Source organism: Chlamydotis macqueenii, chromosome 23 (genome assembly GCF_036417535.1).
Source record: "Chlamydotis macqueenii isolate bChlMac1 chromosome 23, bChlMac1.mat, whole genome shotgun sequence".
In the NCBI taxonomy this organism is placed as follows: domain Eukaryota; kingdom Metazoa; phylum Chordata; class Aves; order Otidiformes; family Otididae; genus Chlamydotis; species Chlamydotis macqueenii.
The window spans coordinates 4,682,696-4,701,219 of NC_141578.1; the positions used below are offsets into that span (position 1 = coordinate 4,682,696).

The window sequence follows — 18,524 nt, forward strand, 5'->3', positions numbered from 1 at the left end:
TTTTAGCGACTTGCAGACCCCTTGCCCACGAGCGGGCGAGATCAGCGCTTCAGTTATCAGCAAACCCAAAATTCCTGTTGCAGTTCGGGTCTGCTTGGGTAAGAGGGCGATGACTGCGGCCAGGGCTGACCCGCCTCGTGTGGGTGTCTCTCCCAGGGCTGTTTCTCTTTTGGGGGAGTTCAGGACGGATGGTAGAATGTTATTTGTAACAGCCGTTGGTTCTGAGCGGTGTCGGGCAGGGCTTGTTGGGAATATTCTCACTGTTGGAACTTGCAGAGATTTTTGAGGGCTTGCAAATTGGTTATCGGGGCAGAACAAGCCGGCAGAGCCGCGGTGAGGAGAAGGGAATCACAGGTGTGAATGCCTGAACGCGCCCACCGTCATCCCGCCTGGACACACGGCTCCTGGGGGTTTCGGGAACTGGAGCTGGGCTGGGTTTGCAGCGCTGGCCTCACTGGTGTGTTGCTTTCTTCCAGTACTAAAGCAGAGTTTCTTGATCAGTGTTTCCATGACGTAAAATTGTTGTTAAATCTGCAGAACAAAAGAAAATGCTGCGGTGTTGGATACGGCACAGGAGAGCATCTCGGTGATGCTGACCGGTTCCAGTCAGATGCAAACCCGGGATCCTTTGTGACTGGTTCAGAGTAAATGGTCTGGATCGGGTATTGACTTCAGTCAAGGGTAGATGTTGCTAACGCAGGTCAGCAGGATTATTTAAACATCCGTTTGACGAGACGTTGAAGCGTACCTGCTGTGTACGTGTTTCTGGGAAGGGCCTGAAACCTTTGTTTCAGATTGTCTGTAATCTTTTGGGAAGAAAGGGGCTGTAAAAGATGGATTTAGGTAGCTTAATTTTCTAAAAGACTGGGTTTTCTTCCCAAATACCAACACCTGCATTTCTGTGTCTGGAGAAATTCTTGTATTCCCTTTAAGTTCCCTACAACAGCTTTATTGTGTTCATGGGCAATGGTAGGAAAGAGCCTTTCCCTGACATTCTCGCCGTTGCCCTCCAGCACGGACCCCTCAGTCCGAGGCACCGGCTTCTTTCGCTCGCCCTCTCTGTCGCCGCTGAGTGACCTTCACCGCCAGCATTGCTGGCTCGGGGCAATCGGATGATGATGCTCAGCTTCTGCTTTTCGTATGGGGCTTTAACTCGAAGAGCGGCCTCTTCAGCCAGCCGGGGATTAAAGAAAGCAAAAATGGAGATGTTGCTTCAAATCCTCCTCCTCTGCTTCGCAGCCTGCTGGAGCTCCTTCGTTAGAGGGGAAAGGTTTATTTGTGCGGTGGGTAAACAGAGCTGAATTGAGGCTGCTAGCTGAGCGTTACTGCTGTGGGCTGTGCTGGCCTTGGCTTGGCAAAAATACCGCTTTGCGAGGAGAATGAAATCCTCAGCAGAATGGCATGCCCGATGCTAACAGCGCTGACGGACCAGGAACGCCCCACCACGCTGGAGACGCCGGCCCTGCCGCCTCCCGCGTGGAGGAACGCGGCCCGCGTGCGTGCGTGGAGCTTCGGGAGACCCGCTGCCTCATCCTTCACCAGAGGAGGAGAAAAGGTCAGATCACAAATCCGTAGCAGCGAGTGAGCGGTGTCGTTCAGGAAAAGGCACTGTAAATCGACTTAATTGTCCTTGACCGGTAACGAGCTGGGGAGCTGTGAGAGTAGGAAAAATGCCAGAGGAATCTGAACCAGGAGGGGTTCTGCTGCTCCTAAAGCCTTGTCCCATCACGTCCCCTGTGATCACCAGTGGCCCTGCAACGGGTGTGCCCTTCGGGAGGGCCACAGGAAACTGGTTTGGCACAGTGAGAGTGCCCAGTGCATCCCAGTGCCCTGCAGCAGTCACAGGAATGAGGGAGAGGGAAAGGCTGGGCCGGACTCGGCCGTTCCGGGGAAGGAGGGAAGCTGCCAGCGTCGCGAGGAGGAATTGCAGTAACTCACGGTAGAATTCCCCCACAGGAGCGGGGAAGGAAATGCCATTACTGCACCCTCACTACGGTATTTTGTAATCCCACTGATCCCATAAACGTGTCTGAGTTGCTTGGAAAGCCTTTCCCTTCTCTTGGAGGGCTGAATATTTGCTGCTACCCCAGACAGCTTCTCAGCTGACATCTGAGAAGGGCAGACCTCGCATGCTCTGGCAGTTGTGTGATTATTCTGTAGCTGAACTTTTTATTCAGTCCAAAGATATTTTGATTCGCAAACGAGCAGGTAAAAGAGAACATAAACCATTTTTATGGCTTTTTTTGTTGTTCAAGCCTGGATTCCCGTGGAGTGTGTGGAAAGCAGCTAATGCTGATTCAATGAGACAGCGTCAGAAACGGAAATCTGTTCTCCTCCTGGAGTGCCGTGGGCTCCTCTCTTGGTTTTTTAATTATTACTTTTTTTGTAATTGGAGAGAAGTGGTAGAAACACGATGGCACTGGAAGAATGGGGTGTCTGCATATAATTTAGAGTGCTGACCTTAATTTAATTAAATGTAATCCAGTGCCACGTTAGACTGGCAGCAGTGGTCTTCGTTACGAAAGAGCCTTTCTCTTCTCTCCTCTGTGTCTGTGTGCAAGCAAACGGTTAATAAAAACCTCGGAGCTGGGTCTCCTTCGCCCTGCAAATCCCCCTGTTTTGGGTGCTGACATCTGCACGATCTTCGTTTTCACCTGATCCCTGTCCTGCTGGGGCACGGGGTGTGTCCTGGTGTCCTCGGTGAATTGTGGCTCTGTTCTGCGTGATCCTCTCCTGGTGTCCTCAGTGAATTGTGGCTCCGTTCTGCGTGATCCTCTCCTGGTGTCCTCGGTGAACAGTGGCTCTGTTCTGTGTGATCCTCTCCTGGTGTCCTCGGTGAACAGTGGCTCTGTTCTGCGTGATCCACTTCCGAACCTTGCGCTTGGCTCGCAGATGCCGCTCCCTTGGGCAGCAGCCAGGCTTTTAGCGTGCTCTGAGAATGTGTGTGCCCCAGAGCTTTTTTCTATTTTCATATAAAACTTGTCATTTTACAGTAGTCATCTGGGGAAAACTTCACTGACATATTCCAGCAGCGTTTTGCACCCAGTAATGATCTATCAAGAGCAGCGACCTGTCAGAGATCCCACTGAGAAGGTTCTGCTGCTGCTGCACTGGGTGGGATGGAGAGAAAAGTTGGTGTGATTGCAGGTGCTGGAGAGTGCGTTAGTCTAGGCCCAGGTAAGCCCCCGTGTGTAGGTTGTGTCTGGGCAGGTAGGCTTGGTTTGAAGCTCTGTTCATCCAGGCAGAAGCTCTGGGGTGGTTGGTTCCAGGCTTGGTTTTCCCACAGCCAGTGCTGCAAAGCTCTGCCCTGCAGTGATTTTTGGTGGCTGGGCTTCTAAACTGGTGTGTGCTGAGCTGCTGGGAGTGGAAATAAATACCAGTGATACCTAGACGTGCTGGCAATCCACCTGTTAACGGTTTTTGGTCAGATTTGGGAACCTCTTTGGCCTGATTCACGCCGGCTGGCCGATTTATTGCTGAAATAGCGTTCGTTTATTTTTACAACGTAGAGAGGGAGTACATCAGCCACGTTACGTGGCGTTGTCTGCTCTTTATCGTTGCTGCCAGCCTACTGGAAATGCATTTCTTGGTCCCCAGACTGATTTCGATGTCCTGGATGAACGTCCCGTAAGAGTGGAATTGGACCCTGGCGTGAAGGTTTCTGCCAAACGTCTGAGTGGGAATAGATTCAGACAATTAAATGGATTTTTTGACAGCTCTCCAGTGGGTTTCAGATGCTACTTGGGTGGCTCACAAGGACCGTGCTTTGTCCACGACGGTATGATTTTTGGGGTTTTCCCTGGAAGGGAGCGATGAGAGTGGAGACATACGATGATGTGGGGTTTGGGAGAGCGTTTCGGCCGCTCACGCGTGGCTCTGACCGGGGAAGCGCGGCTGAGCGGCGCTGAGGCTCCCCAGATGATGGAAATGAACTTCCCGGAGAGCAGCGAGCTTGGAGTGGATTTTGAGGAGCAAAGTGGGTGGACCAGAGCTGGCAATTTAGAGGATACTTACATTTGATTCATTAGTAGCTCCAGGCCCAAGAAACATTAAAAAAGCCATTAAAGTAGCAGTTAATTTTTTTTTCCCTCAATAAAATTGCCTGAACTTGACAACCATGACCGATTCCCTCCGTTGCCATTGTCACGCTGCCAGTCTGCGTGGGGAAGGAAATTAAACAAAAATGAAGTGGCTGTGTGCTAATCTGGGATTTATTGTGGGGTTTTGTATACGAGCCCTTTCCTCCGCCAATGCTCTGTGAAGAGCTGGGGCTCCGTTGTCGTGCCCTTAGCTGCACAAAGACTATTTTTTTCCCCCCCTCGTTTCCACTGAACTACGTTAAGGGAAGGCACGAAGCTCCGTGGATCACGAGGCCGATGACAAATAAGTATTCGTGTGACCAAGCGCTGGTCCCCTGGCTCTGAAGTTGGTGGGTGCAGGTCCCGGCTTCGGGGTCGTCAGCCTGCTCCGAGATAATCCTCCAGATTTGCTGGAGGGGCTGAGCAGCCGGGGACGGCTGATGGAGCTGTAGGTTGCCTGCAATCGAGGCTCTGTTTGGGGAGTTTTTAGCTTTTTTTTTGTTTTTTTTTTTTTGTCTGTGAAAGGAGGTGATGCTCTGTGCGATCGCTGGGGGTCTCAGGTGAGAAGCCCCCGCAGTGCAAATCACGCAGATACACAGAACACAGCTTGTTTCTGGGACAAGCTGATCAATTAGTCCGTTAACGAGGCATTAGCTGCTCCTGTCCCGTTGAACAAGATACCTTAGTGGGGCTTTTCACTCCAGGTGCTGTACACGGCACGGGGGTCGAAGCTGGCCGGGGTCTGCGGTTCGAACGCGTGGCTCGGAGGGGCTGGGTGAGACCAAACACGCGACTTCCAAACCCTGCAGGGAAAGAAGTCGCTTCGTCATTTACTGATGGTTTGGGGAACGGGGAGCTCGTTCTTGGCTGTGGTGTCTTCGTCAGCTCCCGGGAATACCTTCGCTACAGCTCGTCTTTCTGAATTTCCCTGCCTTCCCTTATCCTCAGGATGCTGCGGGGCCGCGAAGTCTGGCAGCACGAGCACCCAGAAGCTCAGGCAGAGCTGCGCGAGGCTCTAAATCGCTTTGCTGGGCGTGGAATTGAACTGACTGCAAACCCTGAACTGCCTGCTTGCGTTGAGTTCCTGAAAGCTGCAGCTAACTGGTACCAAGATGACCGAAATGAGGGTTCTTGATCCTTTTTTTCGCTTGAAAAAGGAGAAATCTAAGTGGTTTTGAGTCTGAGGAATGTGCAACCTCTGTTTAGGCTGGGTCTGCGGTGAGCTGGATGCGCCTCCGTCTCCCACATCCAGGCGTTTGGTTGCCAAAAGTAAAGCAATAGCCGTGGCAGCAAAATCCTTGACAAGATGCAAATTGTCTTGAATGTACTGAGGGGAGAAAGAAAAAGAGCTTTGTGTGCATTAATCTAAGAAAAAAATGGGTGCTTTGACTCGCGCAGCTGAAGGCTCTCTGCTGTAGATGTTTGCAGAAGCCTTTGTAGTCTGGAAAAGCTGTGTTTGGGTTTTGCATCTGTTGCTTTTAATAGTAAACACATTCTCGTCCCATCTTCCCTGCAGTCCCTGTCTTTGTTACAGGGTTTGCTCACGGAGGCAGCACTTGCGCTAGCGTGAGCTCCCGGGGACAGTCGGGGTTCGTTAAACCGCCCGGGTAAGACTGCGCGTCCTGGACGAAACTTTGGTTGCCTCCGGCCCTTCCGTAGCTGGAAAGAGAGGATGGACGGCGGCCAGGCTCTGCGCGAGAAGCAGCGTCTGGAGATTGGGTCGTTAAGCGCCTGCGGAGCGCCGTGCTGGAGCGGGAACGCTGGCGGGTTTCAGCGGCTCTGATTTTGGCAGGCGCGCCTTCGGGGTCACCTGGCGAACAGGAGGGGACGGCAGCTCTCCGGTGTAACCCCTGACTGTGCTTTTTTCCCCTTTAATGAGAAACCTGGAGCCTTGCAGGCTGTTTAATTACAGTGCAAGATGTGAAGCGTGACTGAAGCAGGCCTTTTTTCTGAAAGCTGGTGTTTCCGCCGGCGCCTTGGCTGCACCGGCATCCTTCAGGGCTCCTCCGGGCAGCCCAGGCAAGGACGCGGGTCACTGGTGGATCCCTGCCCTCCTTTGGGGCGATACGGGGGGCAGAGACGGGGTCTCAGAGGTGCCCCTCGTGGTGGTTGTGTGATTGTGAGGGAGCTCTGTTCAGCTCTGGAGAAGCTGAAGGCCAGGTTGAGGGATGGAAGCCCCTCTGGACTGTCCGGCAGCCAGTCTCTGCCAGTTTGGACCGTTCACTTTGCCCAGTTTCAGATGTCTGCAACTGGGCTGAAGAGTCAGGCTCTTTGGATCGCCAGTGGGAGCGGAGGAGGACTCGCCTGCGGGATGCATTTCGCCCCAGCGTGGATGCTCTTGCACTGGAGAAGTAGTCCTGTCCTCGACCTAACGCACGTGTGTGCAGCTGAAGCTTGGCGAGGAAATTGTGCTCCCGTGTCCATTCCAAAAAACATTCAGCCTCTGCTTCCTGGTGGCTTTTTTTTTAGGGATCATCCCAACTCTTCTGGGAATAAAATATCGCCAAACATTTTTCGACCAAGACTGATTAACGTGTGCACGCGGTGCTGTGCTAAAATCTGGATCGACGCAAGGATGTGTGACCCTGAACAGGCCAGGAAGTGCTGACAGCTAATTCCTGACGGAACCGAGGAGAAAAGGGTGAGGGGCTGGGATGAAGGGGGCTTTCCGATGTCCCCCGCTCCCCTGGAGCGGACGAAAGCGCAAGCGCTGGCCCGGGTGCAGCCCTGAGCCGGGAGAAACGCGCAGGGTAGAAAGCGCTTGTCACAACAGATGAACCCTGAAATACGTCTTCAGAAAGTCTTCTTGATTCTAGCTGGCGTTTCCGAGGCGGCTGCTGAAGGAGCGGAGAGGAGCGGGAGCATTCCTCTCCCCTGCCCCGGGCGTGTGCCGGATCCGTCCTCGCAGGACCCGGAGAGGGGCTGGCCACGGGCCTGGGCTGGGCTCAGGCTGCCGGGACGCTCCGCAGCCTTCAGCTGGGGAGATGACTGCCAACCTGTGTCACCACCAAAAGGGACCTTTGTTTTTTAAAAGAAAAAAAAAACAAACCCCAGCAAAAAAAAACCCAAAAAAACCAAAAAAAAACCCCAAAAAAACCCCAAGCAATAATGAACAACCAAAAACCTGCATTGGGCTATTGTTTAAAAATCAGCCTCCCAAAAAAACCCCTCACAAGCCCGCACAGCAGTTGTTCTGAAGTCTTGCAGCCCGGTGTCACGGCAGTCCCCGGCTTTGTTTCACGGCGGCGATGAGTGCCGCGTTCCCTTGCCCTCGCTGCCGTGGGGGTGTATCTGCGGTCACCCCCGCCTCGGTACGGCGCAGGAATGCCTTTTTCCTGGGCCGGGAACGGAAACTGGGCTCCTAAGAGCCTTCGGCAGCCCAGCGCCCGGCGTGAGCCAGGGGGTCAGGACGGACGGGGCTGGCGGTGAGAAGCGAGGGAGATGTGCTGGGAGCGGCGGGGACGGAGGAAAGCCGTGCCAGAGCCTCCGCGGCTGGAAACCCTCCTTGCTCGAGGAGCTTTTTGTGCAAAGTCACCAGTTGCCGGTTGGGCAGGGAGGTGGTTTAGCGGGAGCAGAGAGCAGGGCACCAACCGCGCCCGCGGCAGTCGCTGCGGCGGAGGAACGCGGCGCGGAGGCAGCGCTGGCCCAGGAGGAGCATCTCTGCCCCTCAGCTTTGGGCTGAGCAGCGTGCTAAACCGGGTTTAACGTCTGGTTTAAACAGCTCGTCTCTTCAGCTGGCAAAGGTTAAAAGATCTCCGGTGTGTTTGCATTTAATGATCTGTTTTAGTGGCAGATTATTGTTTTTCACGGGGGATGAAATCCGGACGGGTTTAAAGGACGTTTCTCCGGGCGGAGGCTCACGTACAGCAGACCGTGGTGATTTATTCGGCGCTGCCACGCTTTGTCTGTCCCTGTTACCTACCCTGAGAATACGGACTGGCGCTGAGGGAATCTAACGTGACACGTAACAATAAGGCGTGTTGGAGGAAGCCATGGGCTTTACAGTGTTTAACTAGCTTGTAGCCTCGCTACACAGCGAGCGATTTTCCTAGGACTGGAGGTGCCAAAAGCAGAACGCCTACTGCCTTGCCGTGGGCCTGGCGCTGCCCGCGTCGCCGTGAAACGAGCGTCCCGGGAGAGCGTGAGCCGCCGGTGCGGGAGCGTGGCGGTGCCAGCCAGGCGTTGCCGCGAAGAGGATCAGCACCAAAACGGCTCAACGTTGGAAAATAAACCCGAGTAAAAATGTAAATAGGATCAGCCCAGCGCGTTTAATTTTTGTACGTGAAAATTACCCGTGGCTGTTGTCACAGCTCGTTGCACTGCGGCCCGTTCTTGCTGTCCTGGTTGGCGTGTGAAGGGTTTGCCGTGAGCCGTGCCCTCGCTCTCGTCCTCCTCGAGCCCCCGCGCCGGCTGCAGCTCCGGTACCCGGCTCCGGACGGAGGAATCCAGCAGCAGAGCACCGGGGTGAGCGGGCGAGGGAGCAGGGCAGGCCGAGGCGTCGGGAAGCGCGGGTTTCAGGTGCCCGAGGTGTGACGTTACCCTGCTGCGGGGACTTCAAGTCGGTCCCCCCCCACCCCGTGCCTCCCCCAGGCAGGGCAGTGATGCTTTGCTCTCCAGGCTCACAAGAGAAATCCTGTCGCTTGCTCTAGCACTCGTCTGTCCGTTTAAAAAAGCCCTTTAAAAAGCCGTCTCCCTCCAGGAGATGAATTCCTCCCGCGTACTGGGACCTTCCGGCAGCCCCAGCGGCAGAGCTGTCGCGTGCAAAAACGCTTCGGCCAGGTACGGTGCGCGTCGGGGGAGTTAAGCTGCCTTTAAACCGGTGCAATGGAGCCTGCTGCTGCTCCGGCACCGAGTGGGCACCCTCAGACCTTCAACCTTTTTTTTTTTTTTAATTGATTTTGTGCGATTGAGGGGTGCAGTGGCACTGGAGAGCAGCGCTGCAGCCTGCTGCTGTAAACTGACTTTTTGGGAAACAGGGAGCGAACCCTGATCGGCTGCAGGGTCGTTAGTCCCAGCTCTTTCTCCTGTTTCCACAACTCTTGAGCTGCGGCTGTCTGCTCCGGATCTGCCGTCTCGTTCTCCCCGCGATGTCCCAGGAATCGAGGGCGTCGGGCATCCGCCCTGTCGAGGGAGGCCGGAGGCAGAGGAGCACCGCTGCAGGTGCTGACGGGCACGGTGTCTGCAGGGCCCTGCTCCCCCACCGCCTGCTGCGTTAATTTGCCGCCGTCATTTGCTAAATAATTATTTCTCCGCAGTCTGGCCTCTGAGAGCGGCTCTCCCAGCAACTTTTGCTCCGGGCACCTCTTCTCTGCAGCGTTAATTCTCCGTTTCTCTGAACGCTTGTCTCCGCGGCGAGGGGAAGAGCAGCTCGCCGGGGCGGAGAGCCGCGCGCCGTCCTACCCGGCCGTTACCGCACCGGGCCGTGGGAGCGATGCTGCTGTCGTAGCCCAGGCGCAGACCAAGGAAGGCAGGAGCAAAGCGGATCCTGGCATCGCCAGGAGCGAGCCGGCTGGTGTTTGGCTGCAGGACTGGCGCTGGCCCCGTGAAATGCCCCCAGTGACTCTCATGAAGCCGTAGCCAAAGGCCAGCTTTCCCCGCCGGCCATCCTGGCTGCGGACGGGCCCCTGCGCCTGTCCCGGAGCGTCTCGGAGTGGAAGGGGCGGTGGGAACGGCCGTTCCTGCTCCCCTGCCATCGCAGGAGGCAGCGTCGCCCCGCGGAGATGGCCGCTCAGCGAGCAGCTCGCTGCGTTCAAATTTGGCTGTTGTATTTAAAGCAAGCGGCACTCGGCAAAACGTACGTGCTGCGGTGCCACAGAAAGCGCGGGCGGGACGGAATAGGAAACATTTGCTGCCCTTTGGAGAGGACACTTGGCCACCTTCCCCTCACCTTTCCCTCCTGAAGCCATTCAGCCCGCTGTTCCCACAGCCGGCGTGCCCCTGCAGCGGCGCGTTGCCCGACAGCCAATTTTAATTGGGTTTCTCTTATAAAACCCAAATGTGGAGCAGCAAAGCGCTGTCGGCTCAGACCTTCAGCTGATCTCCTGAGAGCGCAGGGAGGCAGGTCTGGGGAGGGGGTGGTCCGGGCTGGAACTGAAGCCCTTGGTCCCACACATCGTGGTTCTCCCGGCCGTGGGGGGACGTGGCCGGGCTTCCCGCTGAGCTCTCCCCAGGTACGAGGGGCAGGGGAGCAGGCTGTGAGGGGGGAAGGTCGCTGTGTTCTGCACGCGTCCGCTCTTGCTCTGCGGGGAGAAGAGGGGCAGAAAAATGGGCTTTAACAGAACGGTGCGTGGCAACCAGAGCATCTCTGCCGGAGCAGGGTGGGCTGCCTGGGGGACGGAGGATAAATCTGACCTTCACCAGATTGCCGGCTCTCAAGGAAAGAAATTCGGATTTCTCTGTGGCCGTGGAGGGAGGCTGAGCAGAGCCAAGTGCCTCCTTCTCAGGCGCGGTGCGTGGAGGGGCCGGGGTTTGCCTGGGCGTTGTTAAAGCATCTGTGCGTCAAACGGGGGTTGCTGTAAGCGCCGGCCTGAAATCCCACGGCTGGAAGAGGATGCGACGGGGCAGGCTGCGGCAGGGAGGGCGTGGCAATGCTCTGCCCCACCGGTGCTGTGTGCGCTGCAGCCCCTCTCCTGCCAGCCCTCTCGGTGCCTGAGGTCGGTACACGGGGCAGAGCTGCCATCCTTGGGAGCCTTCCTCCTCCTCCTCCTCCTGCCGTGGGGATGTGCTGGGAGGTGAGGTCAGGAGGGTGCTGTAACGCGCGTGGTCTCCGCTCCCATGCCTGGTGTGGCTTCTGTTGCCCTCTGCTCCCATGTTGTTCCTTCCTGTCCCCGCAGGGCTGTAATGTCATGGAAGACCAGGACCTTCGGGACATCGGGATCAGCGACCCGCAGCACCGTCGGAAGCTCCTCCAGGCTGCTCGCTCCCTCCCGAAGGTCAGCACCAACACCTCCTGTGAGGCAGAGGGAAAAAAAAAAAAAGCCCGTCCCTGTGACCCACAGAGAGATCGCAGGGGCTGTGGGAAGGGTTTTGGGAATAGCAGGGAGGAGGAGGGATTTATTGGATTCCCAAGCTGCGTGGATGAGGTGACGCCGTGCTGGGGAGAGGGCGGCTGTCCCTCTTGATCCCAAGTGCATTCCCTGTTTGTTTGATTTTTTTAACTTTAAAGCTGCTAGTGGAGATGATAGTGGCCTTTAAACTGATTTTAGTTGACACTGTATGCCTCAAGATCCCAGCCCCCCAGGGCTTTTAACCCCTTCCTTGTGCTTTTACAGCTGAAACCCCTGGGCTGCGATGGGAACAGCCAGCCTTCGGTTCCCGCGTGGCTCGACTCTTTGGGGCTGCAGGATTACATTCAGTCCTTCCTCTCGAGTGGCTACAGCTCTATTGACACTGTGAAAAACCTCTGGGAGCTTGAAATAGTAAACGTGAGTATCGCCTTTCCCTTGCCACGGCAGCGAGGTCCTGCCCGCGTTCCCTCCGGGGCCGTGATTGCGGGGAGCGGTGTTAAACGGGACCAGGGGAGGGAAGGCTTTGCTTCGCGCCGAGGGCAGGGACGTGGTCTCTCTACGGTGACCGTGGTCTCTCCCTGCAGGTGCTGAAAGTGAATCTGCTTGGCCATCGGAAGCGGATCATCGCCTCCCTGGCAGACAGGCCCTACGAGGAGCCACCGGCAAAGCCGCCACGCTTCTCGCAGCTGAGAGTGAGTTGCTGTTTGTGTTCGCCGGCTGGTATCTCCGTGCGGAGCACGCTCAGCGGTGGCCGGGGTGCTTTCTTCTGCCCTGTCCTCCTTCACCTTTCTCCCGTAGTTTCAAAGAGCTAAACCCAGGTCTGTCAGGAATGACTGTCCCCTTTCCGATGAGCGGCTCTCACCTCTGGGGGACTCAGATCTGCAGAGGGTGCTTACTGAGAGCTCAGGTCCTGGCTGGGTATCCGGGCTCAGACGGGGAGGCACGTTCAGCCTTGCTTTCATGCACAGGAAATTCTGCCCAGCAAAATCAATAGAAAAGGGAAAAAATACCCTACAGTGTCGATATTGAAGTTAAAACTCCTTTAAAAGTAAGTATTGAGAGTAATGTGCATGGAGTACAGAATGGTCTTTGAAAACTGCATTGCTTTTTTAAAAAAGGAAAGGGTGAAACCTGAATGGCTTGTTTCTTATTAAAACAAAGTGATTAGGCCTGGAACCCTGGGTTACTCCTGGCTCTCAGATACTTGGTGGTTTGGCAAGAAAGTTCTTGAAGCGCTGAGGCAACCGCACATCTGGCTGCGCGGAGGAGGGAGTGGTTTGTGTTAAGCAGTTCCCGTGGATGCACCTTGGCTGCTGCTGGAGGTGGTGCAGAGTCCAGCGCTCCCACTCCACACGTGGTCAAGCAGAACTTTGGGACGTGTAACAGCCAGGCTGGCCCTGACTTGGCCAGAGCACCTGCAGCACCCGGGCAGAGTTAAATCAGAAATTTGATGTTGCGCTGTACAAGTTCTGCTATGGCTGGGCCCCGCAACAGCAAACGTCACCGTTTGTTTGGACAGAGGCGCTCTCGCTGAACTGGTGGACGAGTTCACCAACTCGGCTTTCTTCTTTGTGGTCAAACTCCCATCTTCCCTGTGCAGAACCAAGCTGAAGTGTGCGAACACCTCAGTGCTGGGAGAGATCTTAACGTCACCAGTTGTGTCCCTTCAGCTTCCCACCCCATCAACTCCAGCGACCCAAGCAGCAAATACTTGCCCAGGCGTAATCCTGCTATGGAAACAATTGGGGGAAGATAATATTCAGCCCTTGCAGGTCAGATTCTGGATGCCTGCCCCATGGGAAAGGTCAGGCAGATCCTTTGGATCAGGTGCCTCCGTAGGCGGTGGTGCCTGCACTGAACGGGTAGCAGAGCGCTACTCCCACCTCTGCGCCCTGCACCAAATCATAGAATCATGGAATGGTTTGGGTGGGAAGGGACCTTCAAAGCCCACCCAGTCCAACCCCCCTGCCAGGAGCAGGGACATCTCCAACCAGATCAGGTTGCCCAGAGCCCCGGCCAACCTGGCCTGGAATGTTTCCAGGGATGGGGCATCCACCGCCTCTCTGGGCAACCTGGGCCAGTGCTCCACCACCCTCACTGTAAAAAATTTTTTCCTAAGATCCAATCTAAATCTGCCTCCCTCTATTTTAAAACCCCTCGTCCTGTCCCAGCAGGCCCTGCTGAAGAGTCTCTCCCCACCTTTCCTGCAGCCCCCTTTGGGCACTGGGAGCCGCTCTCAGCTCTCCCCGGAGCCTCCTCTTCTCCAGGCTGAACAGCCCCAGCTCTCTCAGCCTGGCCTCACAGCAGAGCTGCTCCAGCCCTCCCATCATCTTCGTGGCCTCCTCTGGACCCTCTCCAACTGGTCCGAAGGGGAATACTGAGCTGGCTTTCTTCCCCTTGTTTCCTGGGCAGATGTGAGGCAGCCTTCCTGCGGGCAGGAGTGTGGCGTGGCTCAGCTGGTGGGATGGGCTGCAGCTGGGACCTGGTGTTTTGATTGCGCCACTTGGGAGTTGAGATCTGCCTCCCTGGGCCGGCTGGGCTTTTCTAGAGCTCTTGCTCTTGCTGCCAAGCAGCACTCGATGTGATTTGTGGATGTTGATTCTTTGCTGCGGGAGCGGGAGCCTTTGGATGTCAGGCCATCGTTACCAGGGTTGGCTGGGAGGGGAGCCGACACGTTTGCCGTTCTTCCCGAAAACTGACAGTTGAGAGCTGAGTTTGGCAAAAGCCGTTGAGCTCGCAGCTAACCAGTGAGCTCGGGAGCAGGGCGGCGTGCCACGGAGGGCGAGCGTGTCGTGCTGCTTCCTCCCAGTGTTTGCAAATCAGCTTCCTGGAGCAGGAACTGGGAGTGATTGGAGCTTCCCCATCCCAAACATCTGGTCCTTGCCCTGCTGCAGAGTTCTTCCCTCTTCCTGCGGATTTCCAAGGCTTTTCAACCAAAACAGGCTGAACTGAGGCAAGCTGGGCTGCTGTGCCCTGCTTGCTTGCACTGGGTTTTTTAGGAACTGGAGTTCAGGTGTAAAAAATGTGAGGGTTCAGACAACAAAAGCCCGGACGGGCAGCAGCCAGCTGAGGATCTGCGCTTCTCTGAAACGTCCTTTGGAGACCGATGAGACTGGAGGCGAGGTTGTTGTGGGGAGAGGAGTCCTTTGGTGCAGCATCAGCTGATTGATGTGCTGGATGGGGAGGCTGTGCGAGAGAACGGGCCGTTTGCAGCATTTCCTGGTGCCCCAGCTGGTGCCATCCAGCGCCTGGCTCCGGCGTGGGGAGCGGAAGGACGTCAATGGCAAATTAAGCGAGGCCGATGAATGGGACTAATGCGCGTTGCAGCTGTGAGCTTCCCGCATTGTCTGCCGGGCGGTTGGCACGTAGAGGCGGTGAATCGCGCGTGTGGGAGGAGCCAGGCTGGCAGGCACCTGGGCTGCTCTCACGCTGGGCTCCCAGGGCTTCTCTCCTGGGGTGGCCGATCGTCAGTGGCTTTACTCAGTGCTTCAGCAGAGCCTGCTCCTCTATAAACACCCTGCCCGCAGCTCAGTGCGTCTCCTGCCCTCCTGGGGTGAGCTCACGGAAGATGAGCTCGGCAGAAAGGGCTATGTACCTGCCTGAAACTGTCCTGGAGCAAATCTGGGGTATCACGGGGAAAATAAACGCTGTGATGGGTGACAGAGGCCTGCGGAGCAGGAGCTGACTCTGTTAACTCCGCTCATGGCACCCTTTGTGTGAGACGCTGTAAAGGGGAGCGAGGGCTGGGTGCGGCCGCGCGGCTGACCGGGACGGTGCGTGGTGTCTGCTCGTTTCAGTGCCAGGACTTGATATCCCAGACATCGTCGCCCCTGAGCCAGAACGACTCCTGCACGGGCAGGTCTGCCGATCTCCTGCTGCCCTCCGGGGACGCTGGGAAGAGGCAACACGAGCGTGGCAGCGAGGTTGCTCCCTACTCCAGAGCTGAGCGCTACAAAACACAGGTCAGTGGGTGCTTCTGTGTGTCCCGGGGGCCCCTCTGTGCAGTTCAGTGCAGACCCTCCTTCTCTGGAGCCAGTGAGGAGTTAGGACGATGCATGGAGGGCCAGGGAGCTGGTTGGGCACGGCTTCCCTCAAGCTTTAGCGCCAGCAGCTCATTCGTGCCTAAGTCTCCCCTTGAAGATGGGTGACTGACTTCCATCAGCGCTGGCACCTTCGCCCGCAGCGTGCCGCCTCCTCCCAGCCCCTGGGAGATCTGGGTGTTGCAAACCTCGGTTGCATCAACCCAAAGAGCCCTCCTGAGATCCGTGTTGGATCCCTCCTGGGATCCGTGTTTTGGTCCAAATTGGCCCCGTTGTGGCTTCACATCCATGTTTCTTCCATTCCAGGAGGACCGTCGGGAGTCAAAGCTGACCCTGCGCCCCCCGAGCCTGGCTGCCCCGTATGCCCCAGTCCAAAACTGGCAGCACCAACCGGAGAAGCTCATCTTCGAGTCCTGCGGGTACGAGGCCAACGTAAGTGGCTTTTGGCTTGTGGGGGTGGTGAGGATGAGTTGGCTCTGGGGTCAGGTTGTTGTATGTGGAGTTGTCACGCTTCCTGGCCCTTTCCAGCCACGGCTGCTGGCCGCTCGCGGGGCCGGGGCGTTGCCTTGGGTTTGCTGCCTGAAGCCTTTGACATCTCTCCCTCTTCCAAACAGTACTTGGGCTCCATGTTGATCAAAGACCTCCGAGGGACAGAGTCTACGCAGGACGCCTGTGCCAAGATGAGGGTACGGAGGCCGTGGGGAGAGGGGGAATTCGCTCACAGCCTGTGGTGGAGGATGTGGAGAGGAAAACGGGGGGATCTTAGTGAAGCTGTGGTTTCTCAAACACCACAGGCTGCCCGTGTGCGGAGCAGGGGCCCAGGCCACGTGACAGGCTGTGCCTCTGTCGCTGGTGAACTGCCCCCCCAGTGCTTTTCCCCATAGTTGGAAGGTGTCTGCGGTGGGAGAATGGGTGTTCTTGCTGGGGAAAGGGGTGCTGGCTTTGCTTCAGACCCCTGTCCCTTCCCCTCACCTTCCCCTAAGAGCAGGCTTTCCTCCTCCTGCTTTTGTGGGGCGGTGGCCTGGGGGTCTCTGGGGTGGGCTGGGGCGGTGGCGAAGAAGGGAGTGTTAATTCACAACTGGTCACTTGACTGTTCTTGTTTCTGAAGAAATCCACAGAGCATATGAAGAAGATCCCGACCATAATACTGTCCATCACGTACAAGGGGGTGAAGTTCATCGATGCCTCTAACAAGGTGAGCTTCAGGTGCCTCGAAGGTGGTGTCTGGAGGGACAAGACCTGCAGTGCCACCTGCCTGGAGGGCTGCAGGTCATATCTAGTGGCTCCAGAAGCCATGGCTGATCCTGAGGAGCCCAGCTTCTCAGGACTCCAGGAGAGCACCAGGGTGGTGATGGTTACCTGAATGCCGAAGGCTTGGCAAGCTGGCTGCTTGCGTTCGTTCTGTGTTGCTGTTCGTTCCTGCCATGGGATGGAGCTAGGACTGGTCTGGCTGGGAGACCCTCCCTCCCTGCCAGGACCTGGTTTGCTCCCTGCCCCCCATACACACTTACCACGACCACCGTTTGCCGGGTGCCTTTGCCATCCCCAGAAGCGTGATGGGTGCTTGTGCTTGACCCCGGCAGAACGTCATAGCGGAGCATGAAATCCGGAACATCTCCTGTGCTGCTCAGGACCCCGAGGATCTCTGCACGTTCGCCTACATCACCAAGGACCTGCAGACCAGCCACCACTACTGCCACGTCTTCAGCACCGTGGATGTGGTGAGTGGGTCATCCCAGCCGGTCTCCTAGCACCCGCAGTCCTTTGCAGTCCACTACTCTCATCACTCAGCATTATTGGCAAGTCGTAGAACGAGATCTGCTCTGTTCTAGGGCTCTCTTACCTGTTTCTACCCCAAAATATTCCTTTCAGAGTCTTGGTTCAAAATACCTCTACTCTGGAGCTCTGTTGACAAAGAGAATATCTGCCTGGCTTCCCTACCGCAGTCTCCACTGCTGAATAAAGCAGGGCAGGAGTTTCTCCCTCCTGGGGAACATGCCGTGAACGAAACCCTAATGTGCTCTCAATTAGGCTGAGCGTAATAGGCTGATTTAACGGCCGTTTAATTCACCCAGTGTGGAAGCATAACTTGCTTTTATTCTTGGGCAGAATCGGCTGTACAAGACGTTTGGGCTTTTTCTCTTTACAATGCAAAACGCTGCTGATCTGCGATGCTCGCGGGGCTGTAGCAGGCTCGCAGGTGGTCCCACCGGCCGGGGCCGTGCGAGCGTGGAGGCGGCTCTTTGCAGAGTGGCGTTGCCAGGGATACGGCAGGATGGGGGCTGCTGACGGACAGGCGGGGGGCTCTGCCGGGGTCTGCATCTCCAGAGCGAGGGGCTGAGCGCGTGGACTGCGCAGGGTGAGGTCGCTCACGTGGACCTAACGGCTTTGTGTTTTCTGTGCTCTCTCCAAGAACCTGACGTACGAGATCATCCTCACGCTGGGGCAGGCGTTCGAGGTCGCCTACCAGCTGGCCCTCCAAGCCCAGAGAGCGAAGCCTCTGGGTGCTGCAGCAGGAGAAACGATCGAAACAAAATCTTCCAAACCGGTGCCTAAACCGCGAGCTGGCATGAGGAAATCCGCAGTACGTATGTGCGAGCCGGGCGCGGGCTGCATGCTCTGAGCTGGCATTTCTCTTGAGCACCGCACGCTTAAACCTCCTGCTTCGTGGTGGGGGGATCCCGGACGCGAACACCGTGCCTGTAGCTTCGGGCACCGCTGACACTGCCGCGTCCGTGGCTTGGCTGGCTGTCCTCTGGCGGGGTTAGGGCTTGCCCGGGTAGGATGAGGGCGAGCAGAGGTGGAAATAGCCTGGGTGGGATGGGGCCCTGCTGGGTCCAGCTTCCGCGTGCAAACTCCACAGAGCCGCAGTAAGATCAGTTGGTAACGTGCGGTTTGCAGCACGGGAGCACCCCGTAGCCAAAACCAGCCAGGGCTGGAGCTGCTGAGGAGCAGGGACTGCTGCATAAGCCACTGCCTTCCTTTAATGTCTCCTTTTGTCTGTGTTCTGCTTGCTCCCCCCGCTCAGGTGCCGCTCCCTCCCGACACTCGCTGTTGTTACTGTCACACCTGTACAACACACCGCCCCTCCTACCTGCCGCTGCAGTCTGTTAGTCCCGGAGCGAAGGTCTTTACCCTTCTTCCTGCCATCTTCCCTTACGAACCGACCCGGGCTGCCCCAGCTGCCGCCGGCCCGCCTGCCTCCCCGCTTCCCGCGTCTCCTGCTGTGGTCCCGTGTCCTGCCTCGCTGCTGCCTTCCCTCCCTGCTCGTTCCAGAGCCGTGCCGTGGGCTCAGATAGGAACCCCGGGGACAAACGGCTTGCATCCGCCCCCACTGATGTAGAGCGGCAGCTCTCGGCTAACCGCGCTGCTCTTTCTGGTGGTGTTAACCTTGCTGT

The 18,524-nt window shown here is 56.8% G+C and overlaps 1 protein-coding gene across 8 annotated transcripts in view; it reads left to right on the forward strand.

The window, feature by feature from the left end:
• ANKS1A (ankyrin repeat and sterile alpha motif domain containing 1A) overlaps window positions 1–18,524 on the forward strand; it is a 106,741-nt gene that overhangs the window by 81,692 nt on the left and 6,525 nt on the right. For 7 of the 8 annotated variants that reach the window (XR_015261019.1, XM_086765934.1, XM_086765935.1 and 4 more), the window contains 9 exons: window positions 10,913–11,011; window positions 11,351–11,503; window positions 11,671–11,778; window positions 14,884–15,048; window positions 15,433–15,558; window positions 15,741–15,812; window positions 16,235–16,321; window positions 16,710–16,847; window positions 17,540–17,710. Coding sequence is in view for 7 of the 8 variants with exons in the window: in XM_086765934.1 (XP_086622060.1) it covers window positions 10,913–11,011; window positions 11,351–11,503; window positions 11,671–11,778; window positions 14,884–15,048; window positions 15,433–15,558; window positions 15,741–15,812; window positions 16,235–16,321; window positions 16,710–16,847; window positions 17,540–17,710 (1,119 nt within the window). In the remaining variant the exon portion in view is untranslated. Of the gene's footprint in view, window positions 1–10,912; window positions 11,012–11,350; window positions 11,504–11,670; window positions 11,779–14,883; window positions 15,049–15,432; window positions 15,559–15,740; window positions 15,813–16,234; window positions 16,322–16,709; window positions 16,848–17,539; window positions 17,711–18,154; window positions 18,254–18,524 lie in introns of all 8 variants that reach the window. The other variant, XM_086765940.1, reaches the window with a different exon arrangement.